Source organism: Drosophila subobscura, chromosome O, assembly GCF_008121235.1.
Source record: "Drosophila subobscura isolate 14011-0131.10 chromosome O, UCBerk_Dsub_1.0, whole genome shotgun sequence".
Taxonomy (NCBI): domain Eukaryota; kingdom Metazoa; phylum Arthropoda; class Insecta; order Diptera; family Drosophilidae; genus Drosophila; species Drosophila subobscura.
This window is the reverse complement of record NC_048533.1, coordinates 6,633,945-6,656,274: the sequence shown is the minus strand read 5'-3', so window position 1 is coordinate 6,656,274 and position 22,330 is coordinate 6,633,945. Positions and strand designations below refer to the sequence as shown.

The following is a 22,330-nucleotide window of genomic DNA, read 5'->3' as shown; positions in this document are numbered from 1 at the left end:
GATAGAAGAACTGCCCCCCAAATCCCTCCGAGCTTATTATAATATTTACCTATGTTCCCGTTCTCTTTCCCTTTCTGAAAAACAAGAGAATTTCTTTTCTTTTTTGTTGAGCGCGCTATTTTTCAAAAATTTGCATGATATCACTTAACATACATGTGTCTCTACATGTAACATACACTTACATACTGAACACAAACCTCCCTTGCTTCCAGAAGGGCGATTTTAATGAAAAATTAAAATGCAAATTTGTTAAATATAAGAACATAAGGTATACAAACAAATAAAAATTAGTATTTAAAATACGTCCAATTAATTCTTTAAACGGATCAAATTATTGTTTCTGTGTTATAAGTCTTTGCAACCTGGTAATATTAAATAGAACACCAAAACCGTGGAATGGCATTTAAGACTATGGTATATTTACAGTATATTTTGAAGATTCAATGGTATAGTTTGGTATTTTTCGATGGTCTGTCGGTATATTTGATCGATAAATCCGCTGTCACACTGCAATTTTGAAAATAAACGGTACCAGTGCGCGTCGTCTGCAGAATTTTTGTAAAATTTTTCGTTTGTTTGCCAAACCATTTAATAAGTGTTCAAAGTATATTCTAAGGTAAGCTTTCAAGTTGTGCTAATGGGTTGGATCAGCAGTTAGACCATCATTGCCATGTGCCCAAAAAGAAATCAATATTTTCCGCCTAGCAGCATTGTGCCATGGAATTTTGTGGTTGTCTGTCCCTATGGCGGTGCTTGGGATGTGTTGTGCCGAAGCGCAAGCGCTATGTGCGTGTTCATGTGTCTGTATGTCCGTTGTTTGATGCAGCTGCCGCCTTTAAATTTTATTTAGCACAGCTGCCATATGCATATAAATAACACACATATCCTCTTGGGCTCCCTGTTTTATGCTCCATTCTGTGCTCGCCTTTGTCTTTTTTTAGCGGCCATGTTGCTCATTTAGTCGGAACGATTGCATGCATCGGCTGACTGGGGGCCCAGCCACCTGAAAAACTAGCTAGAGGCAGTTTGAACCGAAATTTTTGCCTTCCGCGCGATTCTACTCTTTGGAAGTGACGCTGACGACGACGCCGCGCCGCCATCTCGGGCAACAGTGCAAAAACAAATCTGCTTACCTCTGCTCTGCCAGTTTCGGTGTGCATCGCGGTTTAAGCTATAATCGAAAATTCGTTTAAGTAGGCCCCATTCCCCCATTCACTGGTTAGACTTGATTTCCGACTGTCTTAATGTGCTTTTTCCATATACATAAATCTGTACATACATTTGTACATATGTATTTGGCTGTTGATCGCCTTGTCTTTGGCTAATGGCGAAACCATAACACAGCGAAATACAATAGGATAGGTAACAAGAGAGGAGAAGGGAGACGTAGAGCGAGCGAGAGATAGAGAGTACATACCGACAATTTCGAGCTATATCTAGATCGCTCATTACTCATAATTTCTACAAAAATACCAGCACACGGTCACCGTTAATGTTATTTGTGTGCATGTGTTCATATGTTTCTGGCTGTATGGGTGAGCCGGCAAGCGCGCTTAAGGGCAGGCACAGTGTTGCCAATTCTGTTCTCTTCCCGCAATATCTGGCTTTAAAAAAGCAAACTGTTTTTGAGTACTAAACTAAATCTAGATGAAAACTATTTTGGCCTTCTTAAAAAATAGCAGCACCGTCGAGCATCTCCTCAGTTCGGCCTGCTGCTGCTGCTCTACTTTATTTTCTTAGCTGAGAAACGTTTGCCATCTAGCGCATATTATGGGAAATACAATAGCCACGCTGCTGGAGATCTTTGACTCTATGCGGTCATTCACTTTGCTTTGTTTTACCCCATGCCCCAACATAATTGCGCGTGTGTATGTCTCTCTGTGGTGAATGTTGCCACCCCACTGGGGCCTGCGCCATCCCATCTCCACCCCCTGCGTTGCCCAAAGGATGATGACGCATCATTACAAACGTTAAAAAGCGCTTCTGGCAGATGTCATCGCCTCCACTATGACCTCCTTAGCCCACCCCACAGCCAAACCATGAAAACAATACAGAAAAAATGACTGGGGGATAAGAGCAACAGCAGCAACTACTACATATCTATGTATGTACATATGTAGAAATCTTCCATTTATTGCCAATAGTTGTGCAGTTTTGGCCCACTGTTCCGTCAAGCTTGACACCAAAACGAAAAAAAGCAACAACAAAGAAAGTGCGACAGCAACAAAACGCGCAATTACAGTTAACGGCAAAGTGTAAAGAGAACGCAACCAGCAAAAATAGATAGATAGAGATGATAAATTTATGTGTATAGAGAGGGGCCAATAGCCAGGCAACCATTGTGGCGTTGGGGCGGTGGAGAATACTAACACACATCCACCAACTCTCGTACATGTGAATTTCTCATTTTCTCTCGCCGTTCGAAAACAGAGTTTCCTCAGTAGGGCGGAAGGCGCGCGCGTCGTCATCGTCATTCGCTTTATTCTGCTGGCCACATCCGCAAGTGGCGTGACTGTTGTATTTCCATAGGCTAGAATTTATTGTATGCTGCCATTGTAATGTGAGAGCTGCAGGCCGCCGTATATTAATTTCACTTTTGTTTCTTATTCATTGCAGCAGAAAATAAAAAAGCAACAACATGACTTCCACCGAGCTAAAAATTGGCATGACCAGCAGCACTCGGCCCTCTAGCCGTGTGCTGAAGCCACCGGGCGGCGGACACACCAATATTTTCTCGGAGCCAGAAGTTGCCGTACCCGCCCCGCGTCCCAAATACAATCAGCAAAACTCTTCCAATTTGAATGCCTGCATGGGCTCGACTGACCCCAACAAGGTGGTGGAGAAGCTGCGCGACGAGGTAACAACTCCAAAGGAGGACTCCAAGCCCACGACCAACAATCAGCCCAAGGAGTCGGACAACAAGCCGGCGGCCACGAATGGCGAGGCGCGCGGACGAGTGCCTCCCGGTGGATTCTCGTCGGGCGGCTTCTGGTAGAAGAGGAAGCCCCAGACAAGCATTTAATGACTCATGCATCCTCAGCCACCCCCCACATAGACATACTACACACACAATCATGAACTAAACATAAACCTATAAATATAAATCGCTTATAAACATACATACGTATACACCTCTACATACCTACACTACCATAAATATATATATTAAAAGACGAACTATCTATATTCAAAAACGGATCTGCTGGAAAAAGGAAGCCGCAGAAGTCTATACATACATAGCTCTCCAAAATCTACATCCCTTCCCCCTACTGTGTTGCCCTTTCATGTATTTTATTATTATTCTAAACGTCTAACGCATTTGTTGAAAAATTAAGTAACTCGTGATTCCGCCCTAAATAACAAAGAAAAAGAACCATGACTAACGTTCTACCACCTAAAAACAAAACTACCAAAACGAAGCTTAATTTTGCATTTTGTACTTAGGGAGGGAGTGTCCCCAAGAAGAAATTTCTAATAGTCTGTACAACTTGTCCAAAAAAAAGAACCACAACATTTTCTAACTATCGATATTATATTCAAAAAATAAAAGAAAAAACATTTAATTATAAATTGAGTTTGTTTTATTGTATAGCGAGAATGCATGATCCGAGCCGGAGATGATTATTCCGGCTCGAAATTAGTTCTATTATATTTTACACTTCAGCCTAAGAATTAAAAAAGTGTCCATTAAATTTGCATCGTCAATTCTCACTTCGTTAAAGCATATTTCTATTTTAAATAAATACAGCTCAATTGTATTTCAACTATTTTCGCCACTTTGCAGTATTCACATGCGCTCAGACGCATTTAAAATTAAACATTTCTCTTATGAAAAGAGTACTCGTTCCAAACAGCTTTTCGGTTTCTTTCCTTTGCGCGGCGTCGTTATTGGTACAGAATTATGTTATTTTACCATAAGGATATTCCGTCCTTATGGTAGGCCTTAAGACTAGTGGGGTGTTCATTTTTCTTTGTTAGAGACTAAAATATCAGACTATCAACTATTTAGATCTTCATGTCATTAATGTACGAGTCCAGTTCGGCGTCTAGCTCCTCGGCAGTTGGTGGGGCTTTGCGCTCGCGGCGTGCTCCGCCAGCTGGCTTGGGTGCAGCACCTCCACCACCCGGGGCCGGACGTCTCAAGCCACCGCGACGCGGTCCACCGGCCTGGCCACCTGCAAAAATAATCGAAATGTTAGTGCCAAGACTGGGATTTGTGATCATTAGATAAGTATGTACCACCGCGTTTGTAAGGAGCCGAGGCCCCGGCGCCGCCTCCCACACGATGCTTGATATCCCCTGAGGCCACTGGACGGGTCAAAGCATTGACATCGGATACGGCAAGCTGTATGGTCATGGGACGTCCATCCAAGGGCACTCCGTTGTACTGTTTGATGGCCTTCATTGCGTCGGTGCGACGCTCGAATATAACATCTGCGGTGCCTGTGTGGGTGCAAGCGACAAGAGCATTAGATGTGGGTTCGATTGCATAAGAGTCTTCAAAACGTACCCAAGGAGCGACCGGAACGATCGTAGTGCACGGCTGCCTTCTTAATCGGTCCAAATTCATTGAATAGCTCCTTGATGTCGGTGTTCGAAACGCCGTAATCCAGATTGTTAACAATCAGGAGGGTTGGGCCAGATCCAGAGCTGGCAGCACCGCGCTTGGGTCCATCATACATATCGTGCTTCCAAGCGCTGTTCACATCGCCCTAAAGGTGGGGGTAGTATTAGGTAGAAGGGTATGTTGGTTTGAGCGCGTTGGGTATCAAATATTGTGGGAGTAGTCGTAGCAGTCGCAGCAGTTGTCGGTATCCTAGCCTCATGAGGACAGCGCCATCGCATGAAGAAACACAAAAATTGTGCATGAAAAATATTTAGCGTTGGGAACTGGGGAAAGAAAGAACTCAATACGAAACGCTGATCGTTCATTGCTTCTGTCTGGAAAAACTGTATTAAAAGGAACTTGATTTCGACGAGGTGATACCAGGCGAGGAATTCCCTTCAAAACAGCCGATCCGAGGAGTGTGGAGGAGTCCGTATGAACAGCTACATTTACATTTTTCGCTCGCTTCGCACGCCAAAAACCAGCTCTGGCACCGTTAGTTGCCATGCACGGTGGCCATTTTGAATCCATGCAATTGTGTGAATGTTTGGAATGCAGCTGTCAGAGCTCCGAGCTCCACACATGGCAGTGTCCTTGTGAATGCATGGATATTTTCTTGCTGCTCTGATGCTTTTCTTTGACTCTACTTGAGACAAAACGTATGTATTACCCGTGCGAATTTCGACTTCTGAATGGCGCCGCCGCCGCCGCCACCACCACTAGCACCGCCACTACGACGACCCTTGAGCACGCCGCCTGCACCGCTTGCTGGCGCTGGTTTCCTTGGCGATGAGCCGGCTCCACCGCCGCGACGCGGACCGCCAGCCGGAAAACGCTGTTGTCCAGCAGGCCGACGTGCTCCGCCGGGGCCGCCGCGCGCACCCTGTGGTTTTTTCTGTGTGCGGGTCGACTTGATGATATCGTCAAGGCTCATTTCAATTTTGTCCACCATCTTTGCTTTGTTATCAATGCGCTAAAGAGATCTTTCAGTTTATTTTGACTTTTTCTCGTGAAATTCTATATTAATTTCGCGTTGAAACTCGCTTTACAAAAAAAATGCGCGTGTAATTTCACAAACTGAAGAAAATCGCCATCTTGGTTTTAGGCAGTGTGACCGGATTCCCAAACATACTGAAATATGCCTTTTCGTTTTCCAAAATATACCGTAAACATCAGTGTTGGCAGTTTAGCAATTTCTCCACTAGATCAAGCGTTTTTCAATTACCGAATGCTGGATTACCTATTACTGACTTTACTTATGTGTAACAATATTGAGAAGTTCTAAGGAAATAAAATAAAGTTTTCAAAGTCTAGTTTAGCTTTTTTATGACCCCAAGTGTTGGCAGCACTGGCTTCTATATACAAATCCATAGATGTATTTATCCATATGTGCTGTTAAATGGTGCAAAACCAAGGATATCGAAAAATACTAGATATGCGGCATGCCAGTGCTGGGAATTGAACAATAGTTAAACAGTATTTTTTTGCCTCTCCTCTTCGCGTTTTCTGCACATTCGTATCGTATTTTAACAAACATTAAATATAACATTCCCCGACTTGGTTTAACTATTCTAGAAATATGTTTATAGTGGCCGTAACTGGTGGCATTGCCACGGGCAAGAGTACCGTTAGCAAAGTGTTTGAACGTCACGGCATTGCCGTCATAGATGCTGATAAAATCGCTAGGGAGAGTGAGTAGTCCAGATATGAAGAATCTGTTGTTAAGCTGCTGTAATTGAGAACAATTACCGTTAATTATCGCATTTAATTTACGTAGTCGTGGAACCAGGTCAATCTGGCTGGGAACAGATTCGCGCTGCCTTTGGCGAGGATGTGCTCCTCCCCAGCAAGGAGATAAACCGTCCCGTCCTTGCACGCATGATTTTCGAGGACAAGGAACTGCGTGGAAAGCTGAACCAGATTACGCATCCCAAAATACACCGTAAGATCTTCTGGCGGGCATTCAAACTGTTTGTCACAGGACATTCGTGGATTGTCCTTGACCTGCCGCTGCTCTTCGAGACTGGCATTCTAATGGATTTTATCTACAAAATTGTTTGTGTTTCATGGTAAGCAATCTACCTACCCTGCACAGTTGATTTCAACTCACTCTGGATTTATGGATTTTTTCAGCGACTCAGACAAACAATTCCAACGCTTGATTGCCCGCAATGAGCTTTCCGAGGCAGAGGCGAAACATCGGATCGAAGCACAGATGCCGCTGGAGAAGAAATGCGAACAATCGCATTTTGTCATAGACAATAATGGCAGCGTTGAGGAAACGGAAGAGTCGGCCATTCGCATTGTCAACATGATGAAGGAGTCCAAGCAGCACTGGCGCAATCGTGTGTATCTGCTGGGGCTGATCATGATCGTGGGCTTTACCATCTATATGTTGTTGAAGGTCTTCAGTCGCGTACCCGACGTATTGTAAGCCATTGTAAGTGTGTTCCTGGCCTCCATCCAGCGTGTGCCATTTGATGCTTTTTAGTGTGTTAGTGCAATTGAAACCAAATCTTGCTTCATAAGGCAGCAAAATTATACAATAGTGCGATACTTGAGCGCCTTTTAGTGAAATATACAATTCAGTAATATGTATTTTCTTTTGTTTTCTTGTTGCAACAAACGCTCGGATTGTCTCATGGTGCAGACAAGCGAGCGTTGCAAAAATATCCGATTTATTTACAATAAGAAAACTCTGATAAACATCAATTCGAAACTAAGAGCAGATATCAGAATTTAGGAGAATTCTGTGTTCTGCTTATTTTTGTGTCTATGTTTATGTGCGCTGTCGCCAGTTGGTCGATGGCTCACCCATCAGAGATGCCGTCTGCTGGCAATAATCTATAAACGACTGCAGTGCATATCGTGTTACCGCCTTCGTTACGTTATGATTCAACTGTATGGGATCCTGGACAACCATTGGCTTCCGCAATTGCAATGTACACTCGGGATTATCCCTGATGTATTGAGTAAAACTACAATTTGAAAATTGTACAATTAGTCCACACAGTTGTGTAAGTGCGTTAAATCTCTTACCGGTTTGGCATTAGCTTCTCAACATGTTGAATTTGAACATCACGGCTACCAAAGTATGGACACACCAAGCAACGCTCGTAATCAAATGTGGAATAGAAGGTGAAGAATGCCCTCAAAAGGTTCCGAGCTGTCTGCACATCCGTATCGGCTTCCGGCAGACGCAGATCTTGCAAAGTTTTCTGACCAAAGTTGACAATCCAAGCTGAAATCGAACAAACCGAATAAAATCCATGGTAAATGCAGTGAAACCGACTGCGACTTACGTCCAACAAACTGATTCAACGGCTGTTCATGTTGCAAGGAGAATACCGAGGGCAGCAAGCCGTGCAGCTGCATGAAATATATCACCATCAAAACAATGCTGTAAGTGGAGATGTCTGTCAGCTTGCAGCGTTCCAGCCAGTTTTTCGCATATATGCACATGTATTGAGCTGCCCCGCCAAAAGATAAGAACAATCAATGATCAGAGGAATGGAACGTGACTTGGGGACTGTTTGTTTGCGCTTACCCAGAGGCTGTGTCTCGAATATGTACTTTAACAGATTCGTGTTGCAGAAGCCCAGGCTATTCAGGCAAATGTCACACTCTATGCCGGTCAGCAGATGGGAGAGCTTGATGATTGGAACGCGCGCCTGCTCGATGACCTGCTCATGAAAGCCATAATTTAGTATGCAACATAATGATGTGACTTTGAAGATTAAGTTACATTGAGGATGCGCCACTTGTTGCTGGAGCAAAACACTGGACGCATGGCCCGCAGCTTGCCCAACGTGTCCTTGGAGGCGCGATGTTCAAATGTGTCGAATGTGTTCCCTGTCAACGCAATGCAATGGTCACATCAATGAGACATCAGTGGGGATTAAGTGATCGAATGCACTTACCAATATCCACAAATATATCCAGATCGGAACAGCGTGTGCCAATGCCAGTTATGCGTGAGCCGAACTTGTAAATGCGCATCGCGCTATTTGGAAACACGGGCGTCAGCACCTTTATTAGATCCTCCTCGATCAAATCGTATTCGGGTATCACTTTCAGCTTGTCGGCCACACCATATCTCTCCTTGAAAATTTTTGTGAGATCGGACATAACCAAGGCTTTGGCTTCTGTAAAGCGAGAGTCGGATAAGAGAACGTACGAGGGCACGCACAGGGGCACGCTACTTACTCTTGGGCAGAACGTCTATCAATCGACCGCGTGGGGCCCCCTTGGCGGGTATCCTATTCTGCTTCCACTGCTGCGCTGCAGGCACTCCGTTATCCGGGCTCTGGTGCTTTTCGGACAAATGCGTCACAACCTTAGAAATGTGCGTACCAACCATTTGGTTGGCACACGCTATGCAGTTGAATGTGCGTTTGATTTTCTGCAATTCCTGCGGAGGCACAAAGACCACACCTTCTCCCGGCACTATGCAGGTGGGCTTTCGGTCCAAATACTTTTCGATGCCCAACATAATGCGCTCCAGCAGCGATGCCAAATGTTGATCCAATTCGACATCGTTGTTGTTGCGGCTCACCTCCTCCAGGGTTTCCAAAAAGAAGTTGGCCTCTAGCGTGAGGGGATTTAGCTGCAACGCGAATTCCAGTGCATATTAGAACCGCAGTTCAAGGTAAAAGCTCACTCTTCACTCACGTATGGTAAATTTTGTGGATTCTGTCGGGCCGCCATCGCCTTGATCTTCTTTTTGTTCTTTCTCGAACGGACGGCGGGAACCTGTACGGTACGGGAAGGGTCAAAGTAAAAGATAATTTTATGAAATGTCACTTTTTGAGCAGTCTTTGCAGTTGTGTTTACGTCCGGCCCGGCTTGTTGAGTTTGAGTGCGTGCAATTTCAAACTGTCAGTAAATGCGAGCTGACAGCTGATTTTTGAGGGGCTGCCAACTGGGTAAAATGAAACCGCACACAATAGATACATATGAATGTATTATGAACAACACATGCAAATCAATATGTGAGCAATCGTGAAGTTTTGAGCAGCATTTAGGCATTTTAATTGAAATGCAAGCGACTCCATTGAAGCGAGGAATATTTTCAGCTTATCGCTGCAACTCAACATTTGTAATAGTCGTAGCATACCTGCTCGATCATCTGAATACATCTCTCCTCGTAATATAACCTCTCGGCATTGCTGTACACAGTCTTATTCAACCAAAACAACTCCGAAGCTTCGATTCTCATGGTCTCTCTAATACAATTAGTTCCTAACTAATAATTTAAAAACAAACTCTAGCGTCAATGGCGTCGGACACGTAAATTTACACACACAAACTAACTAAATGCGTAGGTGTGTGAGTGTAGCCCCCTGACAACGTATTAAAAACAGGTTGGCATACCGCACGCATGGTAAAACTATTTAAGGTAGAACAAACAAGAAGGACCGACAGATTCGGCTATTGTTGCTAATCAAGAATATATATACTTTATAGGGTCGAAAACGTTTCTTTCCGTGCGTTACATACATCCGTTATTCCCCACAAATACAATATACCCTTTTTACTCTTAGAGTACCGGGTATAAATCTGAACTATATATAAAATATTAATATTTGACTGTAGAAATAAAAGAAAAGAAATAAAATCAAAGAAATCGGTAATAAGTTAGTCGTTATTTTCATCATTATCCGGTGTTCCTTAGCAAAAGAAAGGATTAATTACAATGTATAAGCCGAAGCCTAGCCCCAATTGTATTGTAAAGATAGAAGAGCTGCCTCCCAAACCACTCCAAGCTTATAATAATATTTACTTATGTTTCCTTTCTGAAATTGTCAGGAAAACAATATAATTTTTTTTCATCCTTTGTTACGAGCGCTATTTTTCAAACATTTTCAATGATTTCAGCTAACCTACATGTGTTTCTACATGTTACATACATTTACATACTGAAGACAAAGCTCCCGTGCTGCCAGAGGGGGTGATTTTAATGAAAAATTCAAATACAAATTTGTAAAATATAGGTCCATGAGGTATACACTCTAATAAAAATAAGTATATATAATACGTCAAATTAATTCTTCAATCGGATTAAATTATTGTTTCAGTGGTGAAAGTCTTTGAAAGTGAAAAATATCAAATAGAACATCAAAATCGAGGAATCTGATTTAAGACTACGGTATATTTTGGTATATTTTAATAAGCAAAAGGTATATTTTGAGACTATTTTGAGGGTTGTGCGGTTTATTTGACCGATAATCCCTCGGTCACACTGAACGCTAAAATTTAAACTATAAAACCGAGTCGCAGCGACTTTTACTTCAAGTTTATGTTTGTGAAACCTCATAACCGGTAGTTCGAACGTAAACGCTCTCCACGTCAGACCTAAATCACAAGTTTTGTGAAATTTCCTATTTGTGTGTGAAATAAACTAGAAAAAACTCAATATGGTAAGTAATATGCGCTAGTTGTAGATGGTAAATTTGAGAATAAGTGGGCATTAAGATAAAATTAAAGGCATGCGGCGTTGCCGCAAGTTTTCGCAAAATGGCGACCGCACGCATTTTCGGTAAAAAAAAAATGATGACGTCATGGCAAGATACTAGTCAAAAGTTGTAGAATCGAATTAAAACCAGCTAAAAGTAGAGAGTACTCTGCACAATTGTGCATTAAAATTGTTGCAAAGCGAAAGCCGGTAAATTATATAGACATTTAGTGAGGTTCGGCATTCGGAAAAAAAAACTGCGGCGTCGGCAAAAGACATTTTTCTTTTTCTGGTATACCATCTTGCCGTCTCGCTTGCACATACATACATACACATGTGTGGAGAGACAGGGCCGCATCATCTTGGGCGCGGCTCTGCGGACTATTGATTTTTTGTCGGGCGTGTTATTAATCATCGTCTCGTTTATTTTCTTCTCTGGTTACAGCGCGAATGTATCTCTATCCATGTTGGACAGGCTGGTGTCCAGATCGGTAATGCCTGCTGGGAGCTGTACTGCTTGGAGCACGGTATCCAGCCCGATGGTCAGATGCCCTCTGACAAGACCGTGGGCGGTGGTGATGACTCGTTCAACACCTTCTTCAGCGAGACTGGCGCCGGCAAGCATGTGCCCCGTGCTGTCTTCGTCGATTTGGAGCCAACTGTTGTGGATGAGGTCCGCACTGGCACCTACCGCCAGCTGTTCCATCCCGAGCAGTTGATCACCGGCAAGGAAGATGCCGCCAACAACTACGCCCGTGGTCACTACACCATTGGTAAGGAGATCGTCGACCTGGTGCTCGACCGCATCCGCAAGTTGGCCGATCAGTGCACTGGCCTCCAGGGCTTCCTGATCTTCCACTCGTTCGGTGGTGGTACCGGCTCTGGCTTTACCTCTCTGCTGATGGAGCGTCTCTCCGTGGACTACGGCAAGAAGTCCAAGCTGGAGTTCGCCATCTACCCAGCTCCCCAGGTCTCCACCGCCGTGGTCGAGCCCTACAACTCTATCCTGACCACCCACACCACCCTGGAGCACTCTGACTGCGCCTTCATGGTCGACAACGAGGCCATCTATGACATCTGCCGCCGCAACTTGGACATTGAGCGCCCTACATACACCAATCTGAACCGTCTGATCGGACAGATCGTTTCCTCGATCACCGCCTCTCTGCGTTTCGATGGTGCCCTCAATGTGGATCTGACTGAATTCCAGACCAACTTGGTCCCCTACCCACGTATCCATTTCCCTCTGGTTACCTACGCTCCCGTCATCTCCGCCGAGAAGGCCTACCACGAGCAGTTGTCCGTTGCTGAGATCACCAACGCCTGCTTCGAGCCAGCCAACCAGATGGTCAAGTGCGATCCCCGTCACGGCAAGTACATGGCCTGCTGCATGCTGTACCGTGGTGATGTTGTGCCCAAGGACGTCAACGCCGCCATTGCTACCATCAAGACCAAGCGTACCATCCAGTTCGTGGACTGGTGCCCCACTGGCTTCAAGGTCGGTATCAACTACCAGCCCCCAACTGTGGTGCCCGGCGGCGATCTGGCCAAGGTGCAGCGCGCCGTGTGCATGTTGTCCAACACCACGGCTATTGCCGAGGCCTGGGCTCGTCTGGATCACAAGTTCGATCTTATGTACGCCAAGCGTGCCTTCGTCCACTGGTACGTCGGTGAGGGTATGGAGGAGGGAGAGTTCTCCGAGGCCCGTGAGGATTTGGCCGCTTTGGAGAAGGACTACGAGGAGGTCGGCATGGACTCTGGCGACGGTGAGGGCGAGGGTGCCGAAGAGTACTAAACGCTTCACACATACACACAGCCGGGGCGTCACTGGTGGATGGGGGCCCAGCCCTCGTCGAAACCAGTGCCTACGCCCAAACAAGAAGAAACTCCACTGCAACACAAGAAAAGAAGCGCTAACAAGAACCACAACAAGAAAGTATAACCCAAGAGTATTTTATTAAAACACAAAGACACGTACAGCGCAGATACAAAAAAAACTAAAACGGCGATAAATTGTGTACAAGAATAAAATCGGCTGAAAGCAGTCTGGACAGCAAAAGAAAATCTCTCCATTTGTTGTTTTTCTTTTCCCATCTTTTCCGATTCAAACTTTTCCAGCAGACGAGAGAGTTCATTGAACGGAGGAGCTATAATTACGGGAAAGCGGACCAGCCGCAGCTCTCTGTATCTAATAATAGTGCCGCTTTCTAAGTTGCTCCATTTCATGCTGCATGTGGCAAGTGCAGACTGTACCAGCCCAGGGTGCGACAAGCACTTCATGCTGCAATCCCTAGGGGGAGAGTGCATACAATTATATATCGATTTTTTAGTCGCCTGATGAGTCATTCATTTGAGTGGGCCCTGAGGAGTGTAGGCCGTAGTAGCATAATAATGGTCATCGCCATCGCGACGCCAGCAACAACGCCAACTCGGCAAAATCATGCGATGACTTCATTTCCTAACTGATATGTGTATGTACATCTGTATGTACATACATACATACTGGCAAGCCACGCAAGTGTGTGCGCATGTGTGAGGTTGTGCCATATATGAGGGTTGCTTTTCCAAAAACAAAATTGAAGCCTAGGTAAACCGGCTTGTTGTTGTAAAAGGCCGCCCAACCTCTGCCTGCGCTGCGGCATTTTCGAGAAACAGACCGGCAGCTGCTGCAGATGTTATTGAATTTCCAGAAATACACAAGAAATGGGCAGGAAATGCAAGAAAAGGGCCACCCAGGCCATTTACAAGCATACATATGTATGTACATATGTACTTATGGATTCACATGAACACACACACATTTAAAGTGCCGGCAGACCGGCGAACTCGATTGAGGTTATGTATGTATGTATGTACATATGTATGTTTGATGCCATTTACTGCAGATGTCCAAAGAAAAGCAATTTCCCCTCCTTTGAGACACTTTTATTACCAAGGGCTTAAGCCTGTCGCATCATTGACGGAAAAGTCAAGGTTTAAAGCCAAATTCAAATGGTATTCCCGTCAAATAAAGCTGATTCGGCAGAAATCGTGAAGCAGTTGGCTTCATTGAAGCCAGAGATATGTACATATGTAACGCAGTATGTACATTGTATGTATGTATGTATGCATGTATATATACAAACACTGCGATGCCGTCAGACCATATTTGTGCATTGACTTGAGGGGCCAAGCCAACGAATTCAATGATGACGACAAGCCTCAATATCAGAGATGCTTAAGGCGATTTTTTGTCGCATATGGTAGGCGGTATAATTTTTGTGGGCTTCACAGTTGAAGCTCCTACACAGGAAGGTCCCACACCCACATTTAAGCGCTTGAATGAGTTTTGATGTTTGATCAATAAAGAAAAAGCTAATAAAAGTAGGAAAGCGAATATTTCGGCTCAGCAGGCATTCATACATAATAGTATGTACATATCTATGTATATATGTATGAATGTATGTACATACATTTTTTCATACATACATTCATAAGTACATGTACATATGTATGTACTATATACATAGTTTATGTTTATTTTAATCGGAATTCACGACCTCGATTTTGATATTCGCTTCAAGTGACATATGTACATATAATTTTATCCCAAAGATGAAACAATTTTCTACAAGATTGGCTATGTTTAAAGTAACTTGGTTTTCTATAGGTTGTAAAATAAGGTTTAAGCAAAAATCAAAAACATTAAACGTAACAGTGTTTGGATGTTACGTTATTTTTGATGGTCATCCGGGTTTGCGATATTAGTATGCGACGTTTGTATGCCCTCTATACGGTAATTAATTAATGAAAACTTAATAATGACTTCGAGGGAACTGCACATTTACCTCGATTTCAATACCTATTCTGCATAGTTTTTAAGATAGCCTTAAAACATAGCCTGACTGGTATCTGCATTAATTGGATCCAGGGATGACAAATACGTCCTCACTTCTTTAATATTATTTTTTACCAAGGGTATCAGAATGTGCTCATTCCGTTCTTCTGCCATGACATTTTTATAACGATGTGGCAGGGCCGAACAACTAGTTCAGAATATGAACTGGTTCCTGTAAACATCAACACTGCCATGACCAGAGTGACCTTTTAAGATATATATATACTTTTCAGGATATTTTGACCACTAAATTGAGTTGATTGTATATTTACGGTATATCGTTATATAATGGTATATTTCATGAATTTAATCGGGTATCCAAACATCCCATACGTAAGATTTTTAAATATCCCTCGAGGACTTTCTCTCTTCTCCGTAGGAAGTTTTCTCTCTCCATTGAAGGGATATTTCTCTTTCGCAACATGGGAATTTTCATCTCAGCAATGAGTCTTTATTCCATCCGAATTTACGTTGAATTCCATCCAGACTTACGTATTTTACCGTTGGCGAAAAGTGCGAAAAGTGAGCAGTTCACGGTATATTGACGGTATATTTTGAAAATACAAGGGTATATTACGGTATATTTTCGAGGCCCCGACGGTATATTCTATCGATAACTTCGCGGTCACGCTGGCCATGAGACTAGTTTTTTTTAAATTAAAAATAAACAAAAATAGATAGCAACTAACTGAACAAATATTTTTACAAACTGTTATCATGCCGCACAGCAAGGAAATTGGCACTGATGCCCAGCCGAAGGAAGATGTTAAATTAACACATTGCGAAAGCGTCACGTAAGATTTGTGGATAATTTAATTGTAAATTGTTTTCATTTAACTAAACCCTCGGTAGCCTGAAGGATATTTTGCAGACACGTCTTATTGAATGCGGCTGGCGTAAACAAATTGAGCAATTTATACGTGAAAAAATTGCAGAGCGCGGAAATCAGACTATAACAAGTGAGGAACTGGCAGCCGAGATTGTGCCTCAAGTAGGTGATATAAAATGCGACTGTGTTCCAATTTAATTGATATAGTTATATTCGACAGGCCCGCGCCATGGTACCCGAGAACGTTCGCAACGAGATGATGATACGCGTGCGTGAAGCCCTGGAGTCGTCGTTGACACGAGAGTAAAGGACCGCCAACCCAATCAATGGTGAAATTATTCGCATAATCTTAAATTCTAGCACATGTGTGTTTCTTCCTTTATTATCTCGTATTTAAGTAGATATTTACATGCTTACGCTAAATATGAAAGTGCACCACTAGTTGTACAATATGTATGTAATAATAATAAATAAACAGCCTAATTGTAATGCATTAAAATACGTTGTTTGCTATATTGTATGTTCATATTATTTATCGGTACGATTGGCTAAAACAAAATTTGTGTGCTTGGTTTTCAGGGTGTATGGTGTGGTGGCAGTGGGTTAAGTTAGGAACGCGGTTTGGGCTCTTTTTTTTCGTTGAATTGTTCTACAAAAAATAATGGGGCTACACTTTAAGTAATAATTTCATCATTATTTACTCCACTTTTCGTCTATTTACTTATTCAATAGCGAGTCAATTGAAAAGTCTTTGAATTTGGCGTTGGAATCATCGTTAAATAGCTGTGGTTGCTGCTGCTGTTGCAGTTGCAGTTTTTCCCTTGTTTGTTGTTCATGTTTTTCCTCATCCTGAACAACAATTGTTTTTGTGCTCATGGTGTTTGTTGTTGTTCCATTGTCCAATGTTGCTGTTGTTGTTGGCAGCATTTTCATTAGTTTATTCCTTGGCTTTCGCAGAAATTTAGTGTTTATTTGAAATTTTTGAGGCTTGTGATTCGTTTGGGATTGTAAAAGTTGTGGTGTGTTGGTTGCAGTTGCTGTTGCTGTTGCTATTGCTGTGGGGGCTGTGTTTATTGTGGGTACTATTTGGATTGTATTGCGATAGTTCTGACGCCAGCTACGCAGCTCTGTGCTCGGGGATTTGACAGCATGCAGGCTGCTGGTTGGTGTTTGACCCACTGGCGCTGCTGTGGTTGCTGCTGGTGTTGCTGTTATGGTCGCTGCTGATAAGGCATTGGGTCCAAAGCATTTTAGAAAATTCTGTACATGCAACAAGCTCTCATTCTCATCCTTATGCTTGGGCCTGCGTTGTTTGTCCTCGTTCTCATCCTCAGCCTCATAGTCCACCGAAGATTCCTGCTGTGGCGACGAAGAGGAAAACGTGGAAGAGCTGCTGCTGTCGCTGCTGAGCTGTAATTTAGACACCAGTTTAGTTAAGTATATTTATGGTGTATCGATTGATTCAGTTTTACTTACATCATCATCATTTGTATCGCGTAGTTGCTGAAAGCTAAGAGGCTCCGCTGGCTTCGGCTTGCTGTAGTAGGGCGTAGGATTGCTGCTGCTGTTGCTACAACGGCCTCCGCGTCTGGCCAGTATCGGTTTCTTTTTCGGCTGTGGCTTCTGCTTCTGTTGCATTTGCTCACGGTATGACTTTCAGCTGGTTTTGGCGAGGTTATCGTCGCGCCTTAGCTGGGACTGTAAAACAGAGGGACACACCATTTATGAGTTGCATTCTAAGACATAATTCTACATATTGTACGGGGGTTCTATTTGGATAGAATGAATATATTAATAGTCTTCTCTTTCATCCTGGCACACAAGAAACCAGATATAATTTTGGGGTTTTCTGCCGTGAAATGAGATATTTATAATGCAAAAGAGATGGTGGTGGCTAAGCGGATGGATACGATTTGTGTGTGCGTGTGTTTAGAAATTTCTTTGGGGCAATGACTGATTGGTTGATTGAATGACTGAATGACAATAGATATGGGAGGGGCACGTTGTATGAATTATGAGCATAAAACCAAAATGAATGAAAATTGCACAAAGCCTCGGGGGAATGCATGGTTTACAGACACACACACACACAGAGAGATACAGACACACACACATACAGGCGCGCACGCACACAACTACCTGATGATGCGTGCTGTAGAGCGCCGCGTGATGCGCCGCATAGGAGGAGGTGGAAGTGGTGGTGGTGCTACTTAAATCGCCCAGGCCCAGGCCAAGGTTAACGCCAAGGCCAATGCCGCCAACGCCAACTCCGCCAACGCGGAGAGGCATGCCCACTGTTGTTGTAAATGTGGTTGTTGTTGTTGTTGCTGTTGATGTTGCACCAGCTAGAGCTGTCGCTGACCCACCTCGTCCAATATTGCTGCCACCAACCGCCGCCGCCACTCCACCAGCACCGCCCATGCCCATGCCCACGCCCACACCCACACCGAGCATATGGGCGGCGGCAACAGCGGCGCTGGCATGATGCGACGACGACGACTGTTGCTGCTGCTGTTGCTGCTGCTGCAAGTGCTGCTGTACGACTTGTTGTTGCGACGGATGTGAATGTTGCTGCTGCTGCTGTTGCTGGTTCTGGGAGGGATGCTGATGCAGGCTGTTGCTGTTGCTTATGCTGCCACTGCCACTGTTGCTGCTGCTATTATATGCCGCATGTGCCGCAGAGACATGAGGTCTACGGGGAATAAAGATTACGAATTAGAGATATCTCTTTTCACATCCCTTGTGTGGGGAGGGGGGAGTGGACACTCACCTTCAGTCCCAGGCTGGCTGCATTGCTCATTGTCATACCGCTCAGGGACATGGGGGTGGTTGTGCCCGAGCTGACATTCGAGGATGATGTTGCTCCTGCCCCACCAGGATTATTGCTCATGTTGATATTGTTGTTGTTGCTGTTGACGCCGCCCGCTGTTCCCGTGCCCGCGCTCCGATAGTCTAGTACACCGCTGGAGCTGGCCGGCGCCACTGTGGGGCGGCTGTTCACCATTGTGGGTGTGGTCGTATTGATGGCCGTGGTGGCCAGGGAGACGGCTGCCGCTATTGTTGTTGCCGCATTAAGAGCGCTCATGTTGGAAGCTGCTAATGTGGAAAGGACAGAAGTTGTACAAGTTGTTGAAGATGTTGTTGCTGTGGTTGTTGAAGTTGAAGTAGAAGTAGAAGAAGTTGTGGTTGTGGTTGCAGCTGTAAAGCATTTTTTTTGTTGGTTAGATTGTGAGTATCGGTATCCCCTGCCCCCATTTTTGTGTTTATCTTTACCCAAAATTGTATTAGTTTGTGCGTGTGCGTGTGTGTGTGTGTGTGAGTGTGTTGTGGCGTGGCATGCAACACAACAAACTTATGAGCTAACAAAATTCGGGAGAGGAGAGAGCGTAAAATTTGTTCTGTGCACATCGCCAGTGTTGGAAAACGTAAGCGGTGTAAACTTTTTCAAACTTAGAGAAACAAATTTAGAATTTTTGTTCATTTTGAAACATTTTATTCATTTTTCAAATAAATAAAATCGAAAATGATTAGTTTTTATGTAAATATACATATACTTGTAAATATATTAGTGTTTTTATATGGTATAATTAAGGTATTTATCGTGTAAAATTGATTAACTTAAGAGTGTTGTCATGGCAAAGAAAAATGCATTTAATTGAGGAAATTGTCTGATCATTTGACTATGTTATGCAGTGTATGTGTATGTAGGTAGGTGTAAGGTTTATATTATATACAATTAATAAGAAGTTTGACTGTTAACTTAGGGATAACTTAGGAATAACTTCAATAACTTAAGACTATCCATTGATTCAGGTGCATTGATTTGTATGTACAACGGATACGAACAACAGACAAAGAAATTTTTAACAAAAATTCAAATAATAAACGTAATCAATTTGGTCTGTTATCAGTGGCTGTGTGTGTGTGTGCGTGAGTTTGTGGGATGGGTGGATGGCTTGGCATTGCAATCCTGCCTCATCTACTGCCAAGTGCCATGTGTCATGTGTGTGTATGTGCCGACACCAAGTTCAAGAGAGATCGGACGTTTTGCCTTCTCTACTTACCATGCGCCTCGGCCTTGCTGGCGATCGGATTCAGTGGGATTTGTAGACGGGCATTCACCGCCAGCAAATGATCTCGCCGCGCTATCAGGCTGGTCACATGCTCCTCCAAACGCAGATTCTCACTCTGCAGCTGATGCAAGCAATTCAACAGGGAAGCAACTGCAATGGGGAGAAGATTAAATATTTTACAGATTAGAAATTCGCTGCAGGGCATCCTCAATGCGACTCATACTCACTGTCAAAATGCTGCGCCTGCTCCATGAGAAACTGTGAGCCCTGTTCCCATTGGCGCTCCAGCAGCTGCTCTAAGCTTTGGGGTATCGACATATTGCTATTCATTCCGACTCCGCTAAACATCGACTGCAGTGGATTCGGTGCAGGTGTGGCATTCATGGAGGCGGCATTGGTATTATTTCGCTGTGAAAATGAGAGAGAAATTTAATATCTTCTTAGAGCAACACTGCTCCTGCTTACCTGTTTCCCAGGGAACGGCACTCCCGCGAATTGCGAGCCCATTGCGTCACTCGTGTAGATGGCATGATCCTGCACTTCCATATGCAGCTGCTCCGAGAGCTTCTGGGCCACACTGCTATTAGGATTCACATGATTTCCCAGCATATGGGTGGCCGTGTGTGCAATGATCGAGCTCGCTGGTGTGGCCGGCGGCGTGGGGGTACTGATCGGACCACTCGATGAACTACTGCTGGCTGCTCCATTTTGCAGGATGCGCACATCCTTGAGATCTGGCTGCTGCTGTACGTTTGTGGACGCCGCTGCTGCGGCTGCAGCTGCCGTCGCTGCTGCTGATTGGGCGGCCGCCGCTGCTGCTGCAGCAATCGTCGACTCCTTGGCCTTGCGTCCACGCTTGCGTACATTTCCAGGCTGTGGAGCTGGTACAGACACAGCTGTGGCACTCAATGCTCCTGCCGAATGCAGCTGCGTTGTGCCACCAATCTCGGAGCCTGGCGAACTCGGCGGCGAGTCCTTGATGGAGCTCACCGGCAGCATGGCCACATCCAGGTGCGGCTGCTGCGTCTGACTCTCGTAGCTGAACTTGAGGCCACCCCCAAGGGGCAACATTGACTGGCTCAACTGTTGACTCGTCAGCGTTGTTGTGCTTGGCAGTGATGATGTCGTTGCGGCCGATGTTGTTGCAAGATCCGGAGTTCTGTTCGATTTCGTTATCGATGTTGTTGTTGTCGCGGAGGTGGAAGAAGGATTGGTAGGAATCGAATTAGTGAATTGTAATATTTCAAGATCTTCATGTTGATTCTGTGCCTGCTGCTGCTGTTGCTGTGGCTGTGGTTGTTGTGGTTGTTGTGGTTGTTGTGGCTGTTGCAAGTGCATAAAGTTTGCCTGAATTGGAGCTGTGGCTGAGGCGGAGGATGAGGCAGAGACAGAGGTTAGATTTGTGGGGGATGAGGTTCTAGCGGGTATCGGTGCAAATGTCTGTGGTTGTTGTTGCTGCTGCTGCTGCTGGAACAATTGCGACTGCTGAGCACGCAGCATTTTCTTATTCAACGGCTTGGTGGTGCCACTGCTGCCGCTGCTTCCGCCATAGTTCCCTTCAGAAGTTGAGCCCTTGGCATTGCTCGTGCCCGTGCTGCCCCCTCTGTAACCCACTGCCGATGGCCCTGTGGACATATTGACGGGAGAATCCAGCAGATTCACCACAGGGACCACACCACCAATCGAGGACATGGACGAGGAAGATGTTGAGGATGAGCACGGAGATGAGGTCTGATCCCCATTATGATTGCCATGCAGTAGCATGCTGTTGCTGCTGTTCCGCGTGCTTCGACTTGGAGTTGGTGCTGTTGCTGTTGTGGGAGCTGCTGATGCCCCTCCCGCCACAGCGGGTGGCGAGTCTATCGAAGATTGCGAAGAGGACAGTGACAGCACCACTGGCGAGGCAATGCCTCCAGGCAGACCTGCACTTGGCGATTGATGTGGTGAACTATGGCGACTTTGTTTCTCCGCTATGGTTGCTGCAGCTGCTGCAACATTGCCTGCTACTGCTGCTGCAGCTGCTCCCGAGGCATTGCTTTCGTTCTTATTGAGTGCCGCTCCACGCTTTTTACCCGAACGTCCACCCGATGGGGCTTTGGTGTTCGATGCGTTGGTGGCAGAGCTACTGACGGGTGTATTGGGGGTGGTCAACGAGGTGCTGCCTACGCTGACGGCAGAGTGCAACGATGTTAGCTGCTGTTGCAAGTGATGCTGTTGCTGCTGCTGCCCCTGTGTGTTGAATGATGTGGGGGGAGACTATTGCTGTTGTGGTGGTGGTTCTGCGAGTGATGATGATGGTGGTGATGATGACTACTGGTGCCACTGCTCTCACCAGAGCGCGATCTACTTGTGTGGTGTGTGGTGTGGGTGTAGGTATGGGTGTGTCATGGGAAGACATTAAGCAAATCGAGATAACAAGAGAAAGAGAGATTGGAAGAGAAGAGAGAGTAATTTTGTTTATAGATCGCAGCTTTATGTTCTTATGAAATGA

At 44.8% G+C, this 22,330-nt stretch overlaps 7 protein-coding genes across 15 annotated transcripts in view; 4 read left to right on the top strand and 3 right to left on the bottom strand.

The window, feature by feature from the left end:
* Positions 1–481: 481 nt before the first annotated feature.
* LOC117897401 lies at positions 482–3,356 on the top strand. Of its 2 annotated transcripts, none has more exons than XM_034806219.1 (2): positions 482–616; positions 2,617–3,356. In XM_034806219.1, exon 2 carries the CDS (start codon positions 2,639–2,641, stop codon positions 2,993–2,995), a length of 357 nt encoding a protein of 118 aa, XP_034662110.1. In that variant the 5' UTR covers positions 482–616; positions 2,617–2,638; the 3' UTR covers positions 2,996–3,356. The 2 variants fall into 2 exon arrangements, with proteins under 2 accessions (XP_034662110.1, XP_034662111.1); XM_034806220.1 differs by lacking the exon at positions 482–616 and adding an exon at positions 2,420–2,542.
* Positions 3,357–3,690: 334 nt separating this feature from the next.
* Positions 3,691–5,709, bottom strand: LOC117897398 (THO complex subunit 4). Its single transcript, XM_034806217.1, has 4 exons — positions 5,277–5,709; positions 4,511–4,712; positions 4,240–4,443; positions 3,691–4,175 (listed from the first exon to the last, which is right to left on the bottom strand). The coding sequence occupies exons 1-4, from the start codon at positions 5,556–5,558 to the stop codon at positions 4,006–4,008; spliced, it is 858 nt and encodes a 285-aa protein (XP_034662108.1). The 5' UTR covers positions 5,559–5,709; the 3' UTR covers positions 3,691–4,005.
* Positions 5,710–6,093: 384 nt separating this feature from the next.
* LOC117897399 (dephospho-CoA kinase) lies at positions 6,094–7,200 on the top strand. The gene is made up of 3 exons (XM_034806218.1): positions 6,094–6,297; positions 6,384–6,675; positions 6,740–7,200. The coding sequence occupies exons 1-3, from the start codon at positions 6,186–6,188 to the stop codon at positions 7,038–7,040; spliced, it is 705 nt and encodes a 234-aa protein (XP_034662109.1). The 5' UTR covers positions 6,094–6,185; the 3' UTR covers positions 7,041–7,200.
* Positions 7,201–7,265: 65 nt separating this feature from the next.
* On the bottom strand, positions 7,266–9,919 carry LOC117897395 (terminal uridylyltransferase Tailor). The gene is made up of 9 exons (XM_034806213.1): positions 9,723–9,919; positions 9,278–9,358; positions 8,813–9,212; positions 8,527–8,751; positions 8,352–8,458; positions 8,154–8,289; positions 7,909–8,076; positions 7,646–7,847; positions 7,266–7,584 (listed from the first exon to the last, which is right to left on the bottom strand). The coding sequence occupies exons 1-9, from the start codon at positions 9,822–9,824 to the stop codon at positions 7,386–7,388; spliced, it is 1,620 nt and encodes a 539-aa protein (XP_034662104.1). The 5' UTR covers positions 9,825–9,919; the 3' UTR covers positions 7,266–7,385.
* A 951-nt stretch (positions 9,920–10,870) lies between these two features.
* On the top strand, positions 10,871–12,946 carry LOC117897397 (tubulin alpha-1 chain). Its single transcript, XM_034806216.1, has 2 exons — positions 10,871–11,025; positions 11,506–12,946. The coding sequence occupies exons 1-2, from the start codon at positions 11,023–11,025 to the stop codon at positions 12,853–12,855; spliced, it is 1,353 nt and encodes a 450-aa protein (XP_034662107.1). The 5' UTR covers positions 10,871–11,022; the 3' UTR covers positions 12,856–12,946.
* A 2,629-nt stretch (positions 12,947–15,575) lies between these two features.
* LOC117897402 (enhancer of yellow 2b transcription factor) lies at positions 15,576–16,182 on the top strand. The gene is made up of 3 exons (XM_034806221.1): positions 15,576–15,731; positions 15,790–15,928; positions 15,987–16,182. Exons 1-3 carry the CDS (start codon positions 15,655–15,657, stop codon positions 16,071–16,073), a joined length of 303 nt encoding a protein of 100 aa, XP_034662112.1. The 5' UTR covers positions 15,576–15,654; the 3' UTR covers positions 16,074–16,182.
* LOC117897393 (zinc finger protein zfp-1) overlaps positions 16,119–22,330 on the bottom strand; it is a 31,391-nt gene continuing 25,179 nt past the window's right edge. For 2 of the 8 annotated variants that reach the window (XM_034806208.1, XM_034806212.1), the window contains 3 exons: positions 20,305–20,998; positions 20,067–20,247; positions 19,823–19,989 (listed from right to left, as the gene is read on the bottom strand). In XM_034806208.1, coding sequence (XP_034662099.1) covers positions 19,823–19,989; positions 20,067–20,247; positions 20,305–20,998 — 1,042 coding nt within the window. Of the gene's footprint in view, positions 17,177–17,242; positions 17,465–17,905; positions 18,460–18,535; positions 18,965–19,396; positions 19,990–20,066; positions 20,248–20,304; positions 20,999–21,943; positions 22,183–22,330 lie in introns of those variants that run through there. The other 6 variants (XM_034806204.1, XM_034806206.1, XM_034806205.1 and 3 more) reach the window with 6 other exon arrangements.